Source organism: Oryzias melastigma, linkage group LG2 (genome assembly GCF_002922805.2).
Source record: "Oryzias melastigma strain HK-1 linkage group LG2, ASM292280v2, whole genome shotgun sequence".
Taxonomy (NCBI): Eukaryota; Metazoa; Chordata; class Actinopteri; order Beloniformes; family Adrianichthyidae; genus Oryzias; species Oryzias melastigma.
This window is the reverse complement of record NC_050513.1, coordinates 14,907,246-14,925,820: the sequence shown is the minus strand read 5'-3', so window position 1 is coordinate 14,925,820 and position 18,575 is coordinate 14,907,246. Positions and strand designations below refer to the sequence as shown.

The 18,575-nt window shown below is 38.3% G+C and overlaps 1 protein-coding gene across 5 annotated transcripts in view; it reads right to left on the bottom strand.

Annotated features, from left to right (window-relative positions):
* Positions 1–563: 563 nt before the first annotated feature.
* The window catches only part of LOC112156628 (NACHT, LRR and PYD domains-containing protein 12-like), a 68,469-nt gene continuing 50,457 nt past the window's right edge, over positions 564–18,575 (bottom strand). For all 5 annotated transcript variants that reach the window (XM_036214541.1, XM_036214544.1, XM_036214543.1 and 2 more), the window contains 7 exons: positions 14,194–14,367; positions 13,361–13,534; positions 7,295–7,468; positions 6,143–6,313; positions 3,263–3,436; positions 2,753–2,929; positions 564–2,460 (listed from right to left, as the gene is read on the bottom strand). In XM_036214541.1, the coding sequence (XP_036070434.1) occupies positions 2,448–2,460; positions 2,753–2,929; positions 3,263–3,436; positions 6,143–6,313; positions 7,295–7,468; positions 13,361–13,534; positions 14,194–14,367 (1,057 nt within the window). In that variant the 3' untranslated portion in view covers positions 564–2,447. The remainder of the gene's footprint in view (positions 2,461–2,752; positions 2,930–3,262; positions 3,437–6,142; positions 6,314–7,294; positions 7,469–13,360; positions 13,535–14,193; positions 14,368–18,575) is intronic.

The following is an 18,575-nucleotide window of genomic DNA, read 5'->3' as shown; positions in this document are numbered from 1 at the left end:
AAGACCAAGTACATGTAGACAGTAAAGACAAAACGATCCTATGATTAAAATTCTTCCAAAGAGGGATCAGCTATCATTGGTCTGAGTCATCCTTTTCTGATTTTATTATATTTATCGAACCTTTATTTATCAGGGTAGAACAGATCAAGAAAATTCTTATTTACAATGACGGCCTGGCAAAAGGCAAAACAGATGTTGCAAAAACAAGAAATCAAATTGAATAGAATAAGAATATATACTGAATATATACTGTATGCATATATATATATATATGTAACACTAATAGAATTGCACTGTGTGACAGCAGCAATTATCTTAAATGGTAACCAAACAGGGAAGTTGGAGGCTGACTCCACCCACACTCAAAATTTGAAAATCCAAACAGAGGGGTGGGGCTTGGGGGCTGGACCGTTATCATAACTGGAGCTGCAGATCATGACATTAGACTTCTGAAACTTACGTAGTTTGAACAATCACAAAATTCAACAGTAATACCTTGATTCAACCTGTAGGGGGCATCACACGAACAGTTTTTGACTATGTTCAAGAATTAAACAAGTTTATTTTAATGTGTCCAAAATATGGCAAGGACCAACAGACAGCACTTTTAAAGTCTCATTTAAAGAGATCCACAAACAAAACAAGTCAACTTAGGGTTTGGTTACCCTTTAAAATGTTAATTAGGATTGGCTTTAAAATCTGCTTATTAAATAAGTGTCCAATCTTAAAGGTTTTTTGTAAGTCATTCCAGTCTCTGGCTGCAGCAGATTGAAAAGACTTAGAACAAGTGCAGAGTTTGATTTTTTGGATTGTTACAGTAACAAGTTGATTTAAATTTTAAGACAAATGGCACCACTTGTTAAAAATAGCACATTGTAAGTGTGATCATTCAGCAAATACTACTCATGCTTTTTTTTTTTTTTTTTTAACAATTATTACTTAGAAATTATATACAACTATACTCATGTGTTATGGCATTATTTCACAGATAAAAATTGTCATATAAAAAGTATTAAACTTGAAAAAATCCCCCAATGAGCCAAAAACCACCACCAGCTCCAAGCTGCATTTTATTCAACAGGGAGAGCTTCAAAGCAGAAGTGGACCAAAGTTGGTGAGGGCTGATGTTGTGCCGGAAAAAGGGCCCCCTAGGTGAGAGTCCTGTGTTTGGCAGCCTGCATCTATAGGCTGCTTTCTGACACAGAGCTCTTCATAGGGGGAACTGGAGAGTGTCCTTCTGCACATCACCAGACCCTGTTTCGACCAATGACAGATCATTGGTCAGATCATTGAATAGTGTAGTCAGAATACTCACACAAGGTAATAGAAGAAAAATGTATAAAAAATATAACAGGGATAACATAAAAAACGTATATACAAATAGAGATAGTATTTCATGATGAATAAAAGAACATGATGTTTTGGAAAATTTAACAAGCAAAAAAAAAAAACCATTATTATTTACGTTTTGTCTGAGTTCCCTGTGACTGATAATTTCTTTTTAGCTATATTTTTTATTGTCTCTTTGTCAGAGTGCCTTTTTTCTTCAGGCACTCAGACAAACATCTGTTTCTTCACATTTAGAAGAAAAGGTTTCCTTCCTCATTCTGCTCAGCGCTTCTACAAATAGCACTGGGAGGATGTCAGCTCCATGATGCTGGAAAGACTTCTTCAAAGTTTTAAAAGGGCTGAAAAAGAAAATCATGATTTAAAAAGTGAAACAAAAATAAAGAAATATTAGTAGATCAACAAAATCAGAACAGCATTTTGAAAAATACTAAACTCAATACATTTTAAAAATTTCTCAGCAACAGAAAAAAATAGAAAACTATTACACAAAATGATAATCTGCTGTTTTAAATAAAAAAGAATGAATGCCCTTTGAACTTTTAAGGTCTCACTGAAATTCCAGTTCTACAGTATTTCAGACTTTGTGGCTTCTAGAGAAAATGACCTGTTGGTTCTGGGATACTAGCAGCAGCCTTTGATTAGATGACCTCTGTCCACTGTGTGTGTGGTTCTGAAAGGTCTGGTAAAGATCAAACATGAAGAACAGAGACGAAAGCTGCACAAAGATGGAGAATCACGAGCCCAAAAATTTTGTAGTGTGGTTTTTTTTTGGTCAGCAGCCATGCTGCTGCTTTCTGGACCAGCTGAAGGATGTTCAGAGAATGCTGGTCTACTCTGTGGTACAAAGACATGAAGGAGTCCAAGAAACATGAGAAATGACTTCTGAGATGGGAATGAGAAGACAAAAGGGAGTTTTCAATCAGTCCATCAGGGGAGCAGCCGCACAATAGCTGTACACTTGATGCTGAGAGAGACAGTGAAGCTGATTTCAGATCAGTTCATGCTGCCACTGACACTCATTCTCATTTCTTCCAATTCCTTACAGGAACACCATTCAGTCACATCTTCTCTGCTGACCACCAGAAAGGATAGATTCTTCAGTACTTCCACCTGTGAAGAGAAAAAAAAAGAGATGAAAGAGTGTCTTTACACCCTCAGGTGTCAGTTATGCAGCACAGCGGCAGAAAGAGCTGCAGTAGCTTCAGTTCAGAGCGGCAGCTTCCCGTCTTCCTTTCTTGTTGGAGCTTCTGCTGGTCTGATTTACTGACTCTTGTCCTGAAACCTGTCATCACTCTTCTCAGAGCTTCACTGAAAAGCTTCAGCTTCACAGGAAAATCTGCATCTTTGCTCTCAGACTAATTGTAGGACAAAGCAGTTGGACTGACTCCAAACTTCTACTGACCTCAGAGTCTGCAGTTTGATGTATGGAACCTTCACCAGATCCTGGAGCTGCTGAACATCAGAATCCTGCAGGTAGTTGTTTCCTCTCAGGTCCAATTCTTTCAGGTAGGACGTGTTGGTCTTCAAAACTGAGACCAGTGCAGTACAGCTGTCCTTTGACAAACTGCAGTCCCTCAACCTGAATCCAGATCAAATAGTGGAGTTTAAAGACAAAGTCAAGGTTTTCTTCCCTATTTTCTTCTGAACCAGACTAAACCATCGGACAAGAGTAAGAAGCTCTATGGAGCTGTGAACTTTCAAGAGCCCCAAGGAGCCGCAGGTTGCATAACTACTAAAAATGGCTAAGAAAAAGATCAAAGAGGAATATGAAAATAGAGGGAAAGGTCAGAAATGGCAACCTGTGTCTGTGTGTGCTTCTACCAAAAGTACCTAAAAAAATATAGTTTAATTTTAATGAGCAAAAACCCTGGCAAAAGAACATACAGTTCTCTAAAAAGAACAGATAACTAACCTCAGAGTTTTTAGTCTGTTGTATGAACTCTCTAGAAAAGAACACAGATTGTAAAATCCCAAATCTTGAAGATCGTTATTGCTCAGGTCCAGTTCCGTCAGAGTGTGTGGGCTGGACTTCAAAGATGAGGCCAGATTTTCACAGCTGGTCTTTGACAAACTGCAGTTCTTCAACCTGAAAACAATCAGAATGGTGTGCTCAGGAACAAAAATGGCAGCTGGAGTTCCAGCTAGGTTTGCGCTCATTGAAACTTTAAGAAGTAGGATTGAACTGGAATCAACTCCAGGTTAGTTATTTCTGTCTGAATGCATAACTGAGTTTACCGTAGAATACATTCAAGCTGCTAAAAGTCACAACATGAATGTTTCAGCGGAACAGGAACGTGTGAACGTGAAGAACAAGTATTCAAGTAATTAAAGTTTCATTTTTCTGGAGGTTTTTATCTGCATTTCAGTTATTCTTGCAAGCCCACCTCCTCCACATTTTTCTCGTGACTCTTCCCTTCGTCTAGGTCTAGCCTCAACAACCATGAGTGTCTAGGCTCTGGGTTTTTTTCACCATGGTCTGGGGTGCATGCATGTAAACCATCAAACTGTCAAAGACCATGGACCTATTTAATACCCACACTTGTTTCACTAATAAATATTTCAATCGTATTATCAAAAATTTTAGTTTTCTTATGATCTCAGAATCTATTATAAGATAAAAGAAATGTTCTAGAGCTTAATGAGCTGAGAAATGCAATGTCCGCCATCATTTTGGATTCTATTTTGTGTTCAATACAACTCAACATGTAATAAACATAAAAAAACTTGAACTTGAAACGTTTTCTAAGTGGATGTTTTTAGGTGGTGCATGGTGAAAATTTCAGGTTTTCTTATACAAAAAAGAAGAATTAAACAGCAGAAGTTTTTATCACAATAATTTTGCTAAATTAGTGTAAACTGTATGAGGACTTTATGATTTTATACAAGATCTTTGCAATGAGCAGTTTGAAAATATTTGCAGGATAATTCTTCCAGCATCAGTTTAATTACAATCATAATACAACAATTTAGACTTGTCATGAAAATGCGAAAATTGTTTTTTCCAAACTTGACAGTAGACAGAAAATTATTTACCTCATATGTTCTTATCACCCTTCAGCAGGGGCAGAGCTACAGGGGGGGTTATGGGAGGCAGCTGCCACCCCAGCAAATAGCTCTGCCCCCCCACTTGCCACCCCAATTTTATAGTCAATAATGACAAAGACCTGTCACAGACCAACCTTCTGCTACCCTCTCCAGCCACCAGGAGCGCTCACCCGAGTTTTGACCCTTAGTGTCATTGTTGTGGGGTGGATGGTCATTATTGTTCTGAAAATGAACAAAATGAACAAATCTTCGTCCTGAGTTAAAGCAGCATGTGGACCACGTTCCACCTGAGGACAGGTGTGTCTGTGGGGGAGTGATAAAACTCCTCCTCCTGGACCAGCAGCTGATGACAGAATCACGTTTCTTTATTATCACCAGGAATGTAACGGTTCAAACACAGTGTTAGCAAAATGCACATTATGTTAGAAATAAGTTTTCTTCAAGTTTAGATTCCGTTCATGCCTTTTACGAGAGGGATGACGCAATCGTAGTGCTCCTCTGTTTTGTGCGCGTAAGAGCACCGCTGCGCGTGCCAGCTGAGAGGTGAAAGCTTTCCATTGGATGTTCATTGCATGTTGATGGGCCAAGTAAGGTTCTGTTACTGTTCTGTTTAGTTAGTAATGCACAGCTAAATGACAGCTAATGAGGAAATAACAAGCACGGAGCACACGTGAGCATGCACATGCGCATGAGTTCTGTAAATAATTTTCATGCAATTTAAGTTACAAATTGAGGTTGTATTTGTGTTTATTTACAAGTGTGGTGCTGAGCTTCCCCTCCCAGAATGTGTATCCCCTGTCTCAGACTTCCTTGATTTCTTTTGTAAACTAAAATTTTGTCCCAAAAAGGTAAAAAGAGATCGTTGATCACAATAGACTTTATTATGGGTCTTTTGGGTGTTTATTGTCATATTTTTACATTTTTTCCCTACATTTTCTATGTAAAATACCATAATACTATGTAAAAAAGAAAAAAAAAAATATTTGACTAATTTGGGATAAAAACAGGATTTATGAAAGTAACTTGAGTATGGAAGCATTTAACAATGTACAATTATTAAATATTTGTTCTTTCTACTGCAAATTATTGGGAGGCACAGATTCTGGCTGGATCAGCAGCAGCCTAACAGAATCTGTGTCCCCTCCCTTTACGTAGAATATGTGGTAAAAAAAAAAAAAAAAAACATGACAGTAAACTCTCATAAGCCCCATACTAAAGTCTGTCATTATCATCCACCTTCCTTTTACGATTTTTGGGAAAAAATCTGAGTATTATGAAACCAGACGGCACTCACGAGTTAACAGTGGTGTAAATCATGAACAGCCTAAAATTATAAAACCTCACCACACACTGAATAGATCAAAATGCTATATTTTTTTAAATGTATTTAATTTTTAAAAACAGCCGATGAAATCAGCAGCAGTGAGTGGACAGATGATTGGAGCAGATGAAGACATGACATGACAAGACAAGACAAGACAAGACAGCATCAACCCACTGGTGCTGAAGCTACAGGGTGTAAACCAAAAGCTCGGCCTTTTTGAACATCAGCATGAGAGGAAGAACTGCTGAGGTCCAGACAAAGCCATTCCTGCACAGGATGTCCACACAGATGCTGAGAGACTCTGACCAGTGGGGGAAAATAAGCATCAACGCTGTTCTTATTTGCCACCCCTTCAAAGACTTCGGCCCCCTCACGCCACCCCCATAGAAACTGCCCTTCAGGGAGTTCACCATATTTACTGACCTCAGAGTCTGCAGTCTACAGTTTGGACTCTCCAGGAAACCACACAAAGGAAGAACTGAATCTTTCAGGTTGTTCCTGCTCAGGTCCAGTTCTATCAGATTGGATGGGTTGGACTGCAGAGCTGATCCTAGAACTTCACAGCTGATCTCTGTCAAACTGCAGTTCTCCAACCTGAAAGCAGACAGAAAGTGGGAGGGAATTGTATGACATAGATGGACATGGTTTTGTTAGTTCTCCTATTAGAACTGACAACCAGAACCAGTGTCATTGCAAAGGTTCATTTGCTGATAAAAGATACCATGATTGGCATCACTCTTCGTTTCAGGGTTTATACACTTTATTAGCAATGGTTTTTCCGTATATTTTCCAAAACTTTTCACTGAATCAAGACCCATATTGTGCGTCATAATTAGTGCTGTGATGAATGTTTTTGTGTGAATAATTAACCATAATCATAAAGTCCCACTTAAAAAAGTTAAAGTCCCACTATTTGTCACACACCTAGGTGTGTGAAATTTGTTCTCCGCATTTCACCCATCCCCTGGGGCAGCGGTGAGCTGCAGACACAGCTGCACTCTGGAACCATTTGGTGGTTTAACCCCCCAAGGCAACCCCTTAATGCTGAATGTCAAGCAGGGAGGCACTAGCTCCCATTTTTACAGTCTTTGGTATGACTTGACCAGGATTTGAACACATGACCTTCCAATCTCAGGGTGGACATTCTACCACAAGGCCACTGAGCTGGTTAAATTAATAATTGTTTAATTTATAAAAATATTCCTCATGATTCCACTTCAAACAACTAAAAATAAAAAGGTATTTTTGGAATATGTATTACATAAATAATCTGGTTTTATTTTGAAATCTTTGTTTTCTTTATGTCCTTTCCAGAGTTCCTGGAAGTACATCTTTTGTAAACCAGAAGAACCATGTAAGGATGAGCTGTAAAAGCCAAACAGAAATCAGCATGGTGGCAACAGGTCATGGGGTGAAGGACTGCTTGTAGAAAAATTCATCAGACTGCTGCCTAGCTGTGATCCAGCTTTGTAGCAGTGAAACGACACATGTTCAGAAAATCTTCCAGTGAAAATTTAAAAAGTCTAACTGGATTTGTTCTTCTCATTCTACGGGGAGTTCCGGTTATTTACCGACCTCAAAGTGTGTAGTCTGCAGTTTGGACTCTCCAGAAAACCACGCAATTGACCAAAACCTGCATCTTGCAGGTTGTTCTCACTCAGGTCCAGTTCTCTCAGATTGGATGGGTTGGACTTCAGAGCTGATCCTAGAACTTCCCCGCTGATCTTTGATAAACTGCATCTGTTTAACCTGAAAGCAATCAGAAAAATGTGATATGTTTTTTTCATCAAGTGTGTTCAGGTTTTTAATGTGCAGCTCAGCTTCTCAGTGTATGAATGTAGCTGAAAAGTATAACTACAGAATTCTGATGGTTCTGTGGGGAATACTGACTGTATCACAAGCTCTTCTACATACAAGTTCACTGTAAGAAATGACTTTAACGTGAAGCTTCAGCAGTATGACTCTATTCTAGTGGACATCTTCTAAGGCAGGGGTCTCCAACTAATTTGACAATAGGTCCAGTAACTCTGTCAGCTTGGTAGACCGGAGTCCGAACATGCAAAAACATTCAGTCAATATTTCACTTTTCTGTTCTTTTATTTAAAAGAGGCATCAAAAAAAAAAAACAGACTGAAAAACAGCTTCTTTCCAAAAGCAGTATCCATATTAAACTCCAACTCACACAGATAACTGCTCATCATGCTGTACAGTACATGTTCATATATTTATATACTGCTTATGTCTCCCTGGATGGTGTAAATATTGCCTACAAATTCTTCAGTCAGAAACTTAGGGGTTTTATTTGACCAGGATTTATCATTTAAGGCTCACATATCTCAAGCTTGTAAAACTGCATTTTTTCACCTACGTAATATAGCTAGGATCAGGAATATGTTATCTAAAAGTGACGCTGTAAAACTCATCCATGCATTTGTTACATCTAGACTGGATTACTGTAACTCTTTACTAATAGCATGCCCGAAAAGTTCTTTAAAAAGTTTTCAGCTTGTCCAGAATGCAGCAGCAAGACTGTTAGCAGGAACTAGTAGAAGAGAACACATCACTCCTGTGTTAGCTTCTCTCCACTGGCTACCAGTTGAATCCAGGATCAAGTTCAAAATCCTCCTGTTAACCTATAAGGCTCTGAATGGTGTGGCCCCATCCTATATTAGAGATCTCATAGTTCCTTACCAACCAGTCAGAACACTTCGTTCACAAAATGCTGGACTGCTTGTAGTTCCTAGAATTTCTAAAAGTACAGTTGGAGGTAGAACCTTCAGCCATCAAGCCCCTGTTCTATGGAATAAGCTCCCAGCTCATGTCAGAGAGGCCAGCACAGTTTCTACCTTCAAAACTAGCCTTAAAACATTCCTCGTTGGACAGGCGTTCTGTCAGGCTAGCTCGTAATCAGAGAATATTCCCTCTCATGTGGTCCTTGTGAGGCTAGATTAATAAATTAATATTGATGCGTTTAAATATAAATTTAGATTTTCTGTCATGGTTATTATTCAGATCATTTCTGGGGTTCTGTTCTCTATTCTCATCTACTTCTCCTCTCTTCTATTCTTTATTATTATTGTATTTAGTTCTCCATGCTTTTGTTGGTGCAGTTCCATTCACATGTTGTTCTTCTTTCCCACTCTCCTCTGGGGAGCGGGAGAGATTTCAGATCCCCGGTGGATCGCCCACGCTCCCACTCTTGGCCGTGGACCACGCCCCCGACACCATCCTGCATGTCTGAGTGAGAGTGATTCTGGCTGGGTCGTCTTTCCTCCTGCTCCTGGTCGTGGACTGCACTTCTGCTTCATCTTGACTATGGACTTCATCATCACTTGTCCCTCAGCTTTATCTGAATGAACTCTTAGATACGTAGTTGTAGAAGCAAATTTTTCTTTAACTGTTCTGGTATCGCCTGTCCGTCCTGGGATAGGATCTCTCCTTCATGTGGGAATCCCTAAGGTTTCTTCTTTTTTTCCCGACTCAGGTTTTTTTTAGGAGTTTTTCCTTACCGGGAGGGAGGGTCTAAGGGCAGGGATAGCCAGTTTATGTAGTCTGTTTAGTTTTTAACAATTGTTTATATTTTGAAGCCCAATGAGGCAAATCTCTTTGTGATTTTGGGCTATATAAATAAAACTGAATTTAATTGAATATGCATATGTAAATCTGGTTATTTAAATGCTCGCTTTTTTGCACATCCATAATGTACATATATGCTCATAGTCTTATATGGCACAGTTCATTGTATATATTTTCTACATATTTTTTATACTTTACATCGTATTTTTATATTATGCTCTGTATTTTTTATGCCACTTGCACTGAAACGGTTGCTGCAATTTCATTGTCCTTGTGATAATGACAATACAATAAAGGTCTATCTATCTATCTAATTACAACGTGTAGTTACATTTGCAAAGAACTCTCAACAAGTATTTCTCTTATTCCTTTTTGTACAAAAATACATACATGTGCATGAATTGTAGAGTAAAAAAAGATATTGTACATAAACTTGCCTCCTTATAGTGCAATATGTGTGCTCTTTCACAAACTTTAACATTCTGCTGTCTGTCACTTAAAGTGCAACAGGTAACATGAATGTACCTCAAAAAGCATTCATAATTAATCCCTCAAATGTTAATTTTCTGTTTTGCAACCTTTTAAGTAGGGTGCAAATAATGCTATATATTGAACATTAAAGTAATAACTTTCATAAGCGTGAAAAACATTCTAAACATAAAGGTAAACTACAAAACAGACTTAAATAGACGTAGATGGCACTTTGAATGGCAGTGTTGAGCTGGAACTATATGGAGCTAAATTGGGGCCAATATTATTTGAAAACCAAATAAGACAAATTGAAAGAATATTGGTGTTTGGCCAAAAAGAATTTAAAATGTCCGAATTTTTTTACTGTTCTAAAATAATCTTAATTATTTTCAACTTCAAATTTTCTCTTTTTTAGGCTTAAACTCAGAATTTCAACTCCCAAACTTAATCAGTTTCATTTTTTTTTCCAGTTTAAACTCTTTTTTTTTTTTTTAAATATAAAAATTTTAGTTTCAAAACTTTTGGCCTTGTTGGGGCGGGGCTAACACAAAGGGCCAATCAAAACTCAATGAGAGGAATAACTTCAGTCCCAGTGTCTTCATTGACTCATAGAGCTGTGATAATTACGATCAGAAAATCTCTGTATTGTCTGTTCTATCATATTCTGAAGTTATCCCAAGACGGATGTAAAGATCAGAGTTTTATCCCGTACAAACAGAGTCCAAAACTCTGTTCTAGCAGAGTCAGTGAATGCACCAGGACTGAAGTTACCACTCTCATCCATTTGGTTTGGTCCTTAGTGTTAGACCCACCACAAAAGGGCAAAAAGTTTTGAAACTGAAATTTTCATATTAGAAAACGAACATAAATAAATAAATGGAGTCAAATAAAAAAATGGAATTGAAATTTTTCGTTTTGAAACCTTAAAAAATGAACATTTTAAGCTGAAAATATTAATATTATTAATTTTAGAATGGAAAGAATTTTCTGGCATTCAATTTTTTTTTTAGCCAAACATGAATATTTTTTTTTAATTTGTCTTATTTGGGTTTCAAATAATATTGGCAGCAGTGTAGCTCCATAGCCCTGCACATCTCTGGAAAGCTTCTTGTTGACGACAGGGGAATCTGTCGAACCTTTTCTTGAAGCTGCTGTCCCTCTTTTCCTTCTAATATTGTTTCTGTCTTTGCCTCCATACACACTTTAATCATTTCACTGTGACTTTTTAGTGCTTGCCCAACATTCACTCGTGAGCTCATTGTTGTGATCTTACCGTCTGTGTGTTGTACGCTCGCACTGTACGTTCAGGGGCCCGTTTCAAGAAGCAGGTTCAACAAATTTAGAGTTCAAACCTGAACTTAGAGTCACTGGACTCAAAATTCTCAAACTCAGGGTTTTCGGTTTCAGAACAGCTGAAAATGTTTGATTCAATCAACTTGAAGTTGTCAGAACCAGAACCAGGTGTGAGCGTCGCGACCTTTAAAAGCCCTGATCAATGGAGCAAAGACAGCACGATTCACCATGGCAACGGGGACAAACATCTGAGTACTTCCGGTGGCGGAAATTGATAAGTTCCTGCAAGCATATGCAGACTATAGGAGAACATTTTCATCAAGAAAAGCAACACAGCTGCAGCGGTAGAACAGAGAGAAAATATCTGCAGTTATTTGAATCATTTCAAATAATGAATAAATAATGTCAGGAAGGTTATTTTTTCTCTTGTTGAGTAAGGAATGGTTTTTGATCTGTTACTAATTTAACCAGTAATCTCCGGAATCGCATGAATGACCAGTTTTGGTAACCCCCCCTCCCCCACCTACACACACAGATATCACTGCACGCTAAAAAGAAACTGTAGCTGCCTGGCATATGTTAAAAAAGCATTTATTTAATTTGAATTCTCAAGACTTAAAAACTACTCGCCAAATATTTTTTTTTAAGCGTAAAAACAAATTCCATAGCTGGGAATTGAACTCGCAAACTCCACAGTGGGAAGCAGCGTTGCTGACAACCGAGCTAATCTTTGACACCAATGAAGGTTGGTAGATGGGTTGAGATGGTTTCTCGGTGTTTGACATTACATAATTTCAATTGTTTTGGGTATAAAATAAGGAAAAGAAAACTGTATTTTTTAATAGCGAGTCCCTGGAAAAACTCACTATTTATAATATCGCTGAAATAAAAATGAATTGAGAAACTGCAGTCAGTCGACTCGTGTCCTCCAAATCCTCTACCGACGTAAATAACATTTCCTCTGGATTAATCAGCCTCCTCTCTACATGATCCTCTATGAATGAACATGTCATTTTGGTTTCTGAGTGGTGAAAACGTGACGTCTCTAATGTGAATGTTCTCTAAATGTTCATGAGGAACTCATATTTGAACATCTTTCACTTTAAAAAGGGGCGGAGACCGCAGAGAACTCTAAGTTTCCTGAAGAAAACCTGCTACCGACCAGGTTTCGTTCACAGACTCAGTTACCATAGTGATTGATTCTGAGTTCATCTTAACCCGCTTCTTGGAACGGGCTTGGTTTCGCCCACTTTCCCGGGTTTGAGTTATCCCTCTTTCTGGAACCGAAAACTCAGAGTTTTGCCGAATTTGGAGTTCACGAACTCAGAGTTCCAACAAAACCTGCTTCTTGAAACGGGCCCCAGTTCGTATATTTTTCGTGACCACGTCACTCATTCTGTCGGGTAATTTGTGTCAGAAGTTTTGTGTCTTGTCTCGTAGCGCCGCTTGATATCGGCGCTCTTAACAAAAGCAGCCAACTCTATGCTTTTAATACAAACCGGCTTTGTAGAACTCACTGCTGGTAAATAAAAGCGAAAGCTTCGGTCCACTCATCTCCAAAGACACGATTTTCAGTCCACTTTTCTAATTGTAGATAGAGCCATTGTTCACGCACATTCCAGATAACTTTACGTCCCAACTACGGTAGCTCACCGCTCTGAGCTTTTGCCGGTTGAAGGACCCCGGTCTGAACGTAGCTGTCCTCGCGCGTGCCTGTTCAAAAATCGCTGTGTAAAGATGAATGAAAAATCGTATTTTTTATGAAAAGTGCTTGGCGGTCCGGATAAAAGGGTCTCGGGGTCCGAACCCGGACAGCGGTCCGCCAGTTGGGGACCCCTGTTCTAAGGCTTCAAACTGATAACAAACTTCCTATGTGAAGCTCACAGGATGTTTCATCTCAATGAGTATCATCTCGCTATATACTGTATCTTTGTTTGTTTACAACGGAACTTGCTATTTCTTTTTCTACAACTATTTCTGGCATTTTAGACATTTCTGCGCATTTGAAAATGATTTATTCCAATCAAACGTGTGGCATATGAAAGCGTTTGTTACAATCCGATCAAGTTTTATAGGCCCATGTGCACAGTTCTATTCTGTTCCGTTCTTTGATCCAATCTAGGACATTTTGCACATGTGAAAGCAGCTAGTGACCTTGTTGGAAAAGGTTATGAAGTAAAGGAAACCTTGTAGATAAATTTAGCAGATGGCTGGACTGACTCCAAGATAATCTTCTAGTATAATCTTTTTTTGACGAATAATTTCTTACCATCCTATGGGGAGTTCAGCTTATATACTGACCTCAGAGTCTGCAGTATGCAACTGGGACTCTCCAGAAAACTACACAGATGATGAAATCCTGAATCCCATAGAAAGTTATTGCTCAATCCCAGTTCAGTCAGATTGGATGGGTTGGATATAAGAGCTGAGCCCAGAGCTTCACAGCTGCTTTCTGATAATTGGCAGTTCTTCAACCTGAAAGCAGACAGAAAAGTGTTCAGGAGGAGTGATGGCAACTTGAGTTCCAACTCAGTTTGGGCTCAGAAACTTTCAGCATAACTGGAAACACCTCCAGGTCAACATTTGCCTTGGTTATTTTTGCCTGAAAGACAGTCTGAATTAAAAGTACAACATCATCAATCTTTTTAAATTCACCAAAGCAGTTTTTCCAACTAAAATTGAAAATGTGAACTTTATCAACAAATATGGTATGAAAATTTGAGCTTGAATTTTAGCAATTCATTTTAATGTCATTGTGTATTCAAAATAACTCAATATTTGATAAAGAAAAAAATAGACTTCAAGACTTGAAAAATTTTCAATTGACTTTTTTGTCAGCGAACTTTAAGTGCCGTATGGTGATCTTGTTTGGATTTTTCAACAAAAAATAAAACAGTTTGTATCAATTTGAGCTGAATGAGGGTAAAAAAAAAAATCTTCCATTTCAGCTTCAACACTGCAGAAAAAATGTCAATCTCATAACAGATTTAATTTAATTGATACAGAAAATCCTTTATCCAATCATCATTTTTTTTCTAACTTTACTGTAGACAGAAACTCTTCCAGTGAAACATCAGACAGTTTGTCATCTGACACATCTTTCTCATCCTTCAGGGTTCAGCCTGTTTACTGACCTCAGAGTCTGCAGTCTGCAGTTTGGATTCCCCAGAAAACCACACAATTGACCAAAACCTAAACCCTGCAGGTCATTCTCACTCAGGTCCAGTTCTTTCAGATTAGATGGGTTGGACTTCAGTGCTGATCCAAGAACTTCACAGCTCATCTCTGACAAGCTACATTTCTCCAACCTGAAAGCAGACAAAAATGCGTGTGAGAGGTGTAGTATGGGTGAGGTGTGTTCAGGTGTTCATCGTGCAGGTCAGCATCTCTGTGAATGAATCTGATAACAAATTACGGAGTGCTGTTAGTTCTTCTGACAGAACTGACATGCAGAACTGGTGTCTTTGTAAAGGCTCTTTTGCTGATAAAAGATCCCATGATTGACATTATTGCTCTTTTATTTCTTTGGATGCAGGCCAAGTAGAAAATCCAAAAAATAAAAAGTTAGTCATTAAATAGATTATCTGACAGAAAAAAAGTGGGAGTTGAAAAATATTTTAAAAAGGTGGTTAATAGACGTGCAGTTTCCTTATACCTCTTTCCCATAGTGCTCATCACCACTGCCAGCAGGTTGGAGTATGGACCTACCTTTAGCCTGCTCCTCATGGCAAGAGACCACTGCTGTTTATGATTTTGGAATCAAGAGGAATTACCAGACAAGGCATGTTAATGCTGGCAAACTAACTGAGACAGAACGGTGCAGAAAACTGAAACAACTGGGAAGTGTTTTGATGTGGTGGAGAACATTTTTCCTGAGAAGAAGCAGGAGTTTGCTTACGTTTGCCAAATATCACTGCAATAAAAATGTTTATTTGCATTTAATGAAAATAATTTAATTTAAATAATTCAAGAAGGCAAGCAGAATGACTGGCTCTCACAGCTTCACCACACCAAATCCAGCAAAGAATTTGGACACTTCTGCTTCCAGACTCATCAGTGTCCTTTCAGTCTTAGACTGGAACCTCTTATTTCAAGGACAATTTTTAAAAGGAAAATCTTATGGAAGGAAAATATGTAACAAAATGTTCAAGCGTAAATAATAAAACACACACAAAATAACAACACACACGAGCTAGAACCACACACACAAGTTTAATTCACACACACATGTAAAACTGAATTTGGAGTTGCTGGAAAAAGAGGAACATGTGAGAAAAATGTGTACCTATTGAATATAATGTGAGAACCTGCTAGACAAAAATCTTCACTTGTGTGTAAAAATGTTACATGTGAAGAAAAATCACACACACACAAGATTTAACTTGAGGTTGTGGGGAAAAACACAACTTATTAAATATTATAAAATCTCAGACAAATCGGTCACCTTACATTCATTATTGACATATGATCGTAACTGCAAATACCTGTGAAATTCATTATGTTCCAGTCCATATTTTTCCCGCAGTGTTTCAAAGCTACGCATGACATTGCTTTCAGTGAATGAAAGATATTTTGTCAGTCCACAGGTTGACCATGACTTAAAGCTAGCTTCTCTATTTGGCCTAAAATCTGAATCATAGGCAAACCAACTAAAATTTCTCAGCATATTTTGTATCTGAAATATGTTTATTATCTTTTTCCGGGCCTTAAGTGTGTGAGTCAGCCAGGGGATCCCCAACCTTTCAAAATAACTCATCAAGTCCTTATCAGCAATAACGATTTGGATGGGGATCCCAGAAGAAAAGTTAGTTTTCATCTCCACCTTGAGACATATTTGTCGCTGTGCCAGTATAGAATAGGGGCAATTGGTGCTGCATAATAATAATTCTTGAGGCAAGGGAGACCCAGTCCTCCCCTTTCCTTTGAGAGTCTAAGAGTGGAATATATTATCCTTGGTTTACAGCCATGCCAGATAAATCTAGAAATCCATTTATCCCACTCCCTGAAATGGTTTTCGATCACCTCTATGGGCAATTCCTAAATTCGTATAATAATCTGGGTAAAATGTTCATTTTTATTACTCCTCTAGAACCCAGGCTCAAGTAAGGAATCAGGTTCCACCTATGTAAATCCGCCTTTATATTTGATGACACTGGCTCAAAATTTGCTCGACAGATTTCAGAAGGGTCTTTGGTTAGATGTATTTTCAAGTATTTAATAGTTTCATTTTCCCAATTTAACTCAAATTTTGTGCGTAGAGATAGAGGGGCTGTGTAATTAAAGGCCATCACCTGAGTCTTTGAAATGTTCACTTTGCAACCTGAGATATTCCCAAAATCCACCAGAGTAGACATTAATTTTTTAAATGATCTTTCTGGATTCCCAAGGCACACCAAAACATCATCTGCAAACATTGCAATTTTATGCTCAACTCCTGACAAGGTTATACCCATAATATTTCAATTCTGTCTTATTGACTGACCTAGTGTTTCTCTAAATAATTCATATAGAAGTGGTGAGACGGCACAGCCCTGTCTACAACTAAGTTCAAGATGGAATATTTCCAAGAGATCTCCATTGATCTTAATACGAGCTGTGGGTTTATCATATAGGGCCTGAATGACTTTAATACATTTTTCATGGAAACTCAACACTTTGTATAAAAATATCCACAGAATCAAAAGCCTTCTCAGCATCTAAACCAGGGGTCACCAACCTTTTTGAAACTGTGGGCTACTTCATGGGTACTAAATCATACGAAGGGCTACCAGTTAGAAAAAATAAATTTGCTTAGTTTGCCTTTAATTCTACATTATTAATAATAATAATGATACTTCTCTATGTGAAGACACGGATTTCTTAGCATAATTATCAATAATGACAATAAGCTAGGAAATAGATATCAATATTCAGAACTTTATTAATCTCAACAGATGCACCAAATGACCAAATGCAATGTTTTTAACAAAATTATAACTATTATTAATTATTATTAATTAATTATAACTATTATTAGTGGATCTACGCTCCTCAAACGCTTTAATTCAGTCTAATGCACATGCCCCTTTATTTTCCTTAAACCTCTGAACAGGTTGACTGTCATTTTTATACAATCCGCAACAAAACAAATCAGTTTTTCAGAGAAAACGTCGACTCTATTTAATCAATCGATTATATCCGGATCAGTGTCGGTGTTCTATGTTTTCTCTGATAAACTGCTTCGCTTTACTGCTGATATCCGGGGCTCAGTGAACGCACCATTAACTTTATACCACTCAGCAGCTCTGGGTTCTGTTTCATTACACATGAAACTTTAACCAAATTCTAGGAATTTTTAAAAAACAGTGTCGCAATGATAAGGTTAATAATGCGATAAAACACAAACCAACTCACACGATAAGTAATAAAAAATGTGTGTGTGTTTTTTTTATTTGATTTACTAAAAAGGAGCATTTGAGTGACGTCACAGCAGTGTGGTGCGCGTGCAGCGCTGGCTTGCACAGCGAGTCCACTGACAGTCTCAGATGCAAGTCAGAAGTCTGTTCAGTGGAATATAAAAGAATGTCCAGAACAAGTATTCAGGCTGCAGAAGTGCGGCTACAGATGAACCATTACAGTTCTGCGAAAAATGTCCATATCCATTTCAATACGCCCCCAAAACCAGCTCCTCTACAATAACTTTTTTCGAAAAACTAGAGTTTTCTTTTTTTGTTTTTTTTTTTGTTTTTGTTTTGTTTTTGCAAACTGTGTTTGCATTAAAGATGACTAATAATCAAATATTCTCGGTGTCTCCATGTGGGAAAGGGAGAAGGGGACGCCTCATTCTTTGTTATTAGCTGCATTTCCATTACACATTTGCACAAAACTAAATTCTAGGAATTTCAACAAAAAAACACGTTTCGAAATGACATTGTTTCCATTGTCATAATTTTGCGATAAAGCACAAACAAACTCACGCGATAAGTCATTAAAAACACGGTGATGAACGAGAACAAGTTTTTTTTTTCTTCACTAAAAGGGAGCATTTGGGTGACGTCACAGCTCTCTCTGGCGCGCGTGCAGCGCAGCTCGACACAGGAGAGGGAGGAGTCTGTTCAGCGGTTTAAAAAAAAGCATTCTAACAAACAAGAATCTGGACCTTTTTTCTGTCTGAAAACACCACAACATAAATTCAAGTTTCTGTCACGGCGCTCGCGCTCATGAGACTTCAGGCTCCAAGCTTCAAAAGTGCGTTTGCAGATGAAGCAATGAGGAAAGGGGGAGGACGAGGAGCTGCTGCGCGATTCTGCATGGCCAGCAATTTCTGAAGAGCTTTGACGTTCCAGGACCTCTCGGTGCGCCGGCTCAGTGGCGCTCAGATCAGACACTTCATACCATAGACTGTATATAAAATAACTGGACAAAGCAAGCCCCCCTACTTCCGTGTTCCATACATAGACTGTATATAAAATAACTGGACAGAGCAAGCCCCCCTCCTTCCGTGTTCCATATAGGAAGTACCACTGGGTTGCAAAAA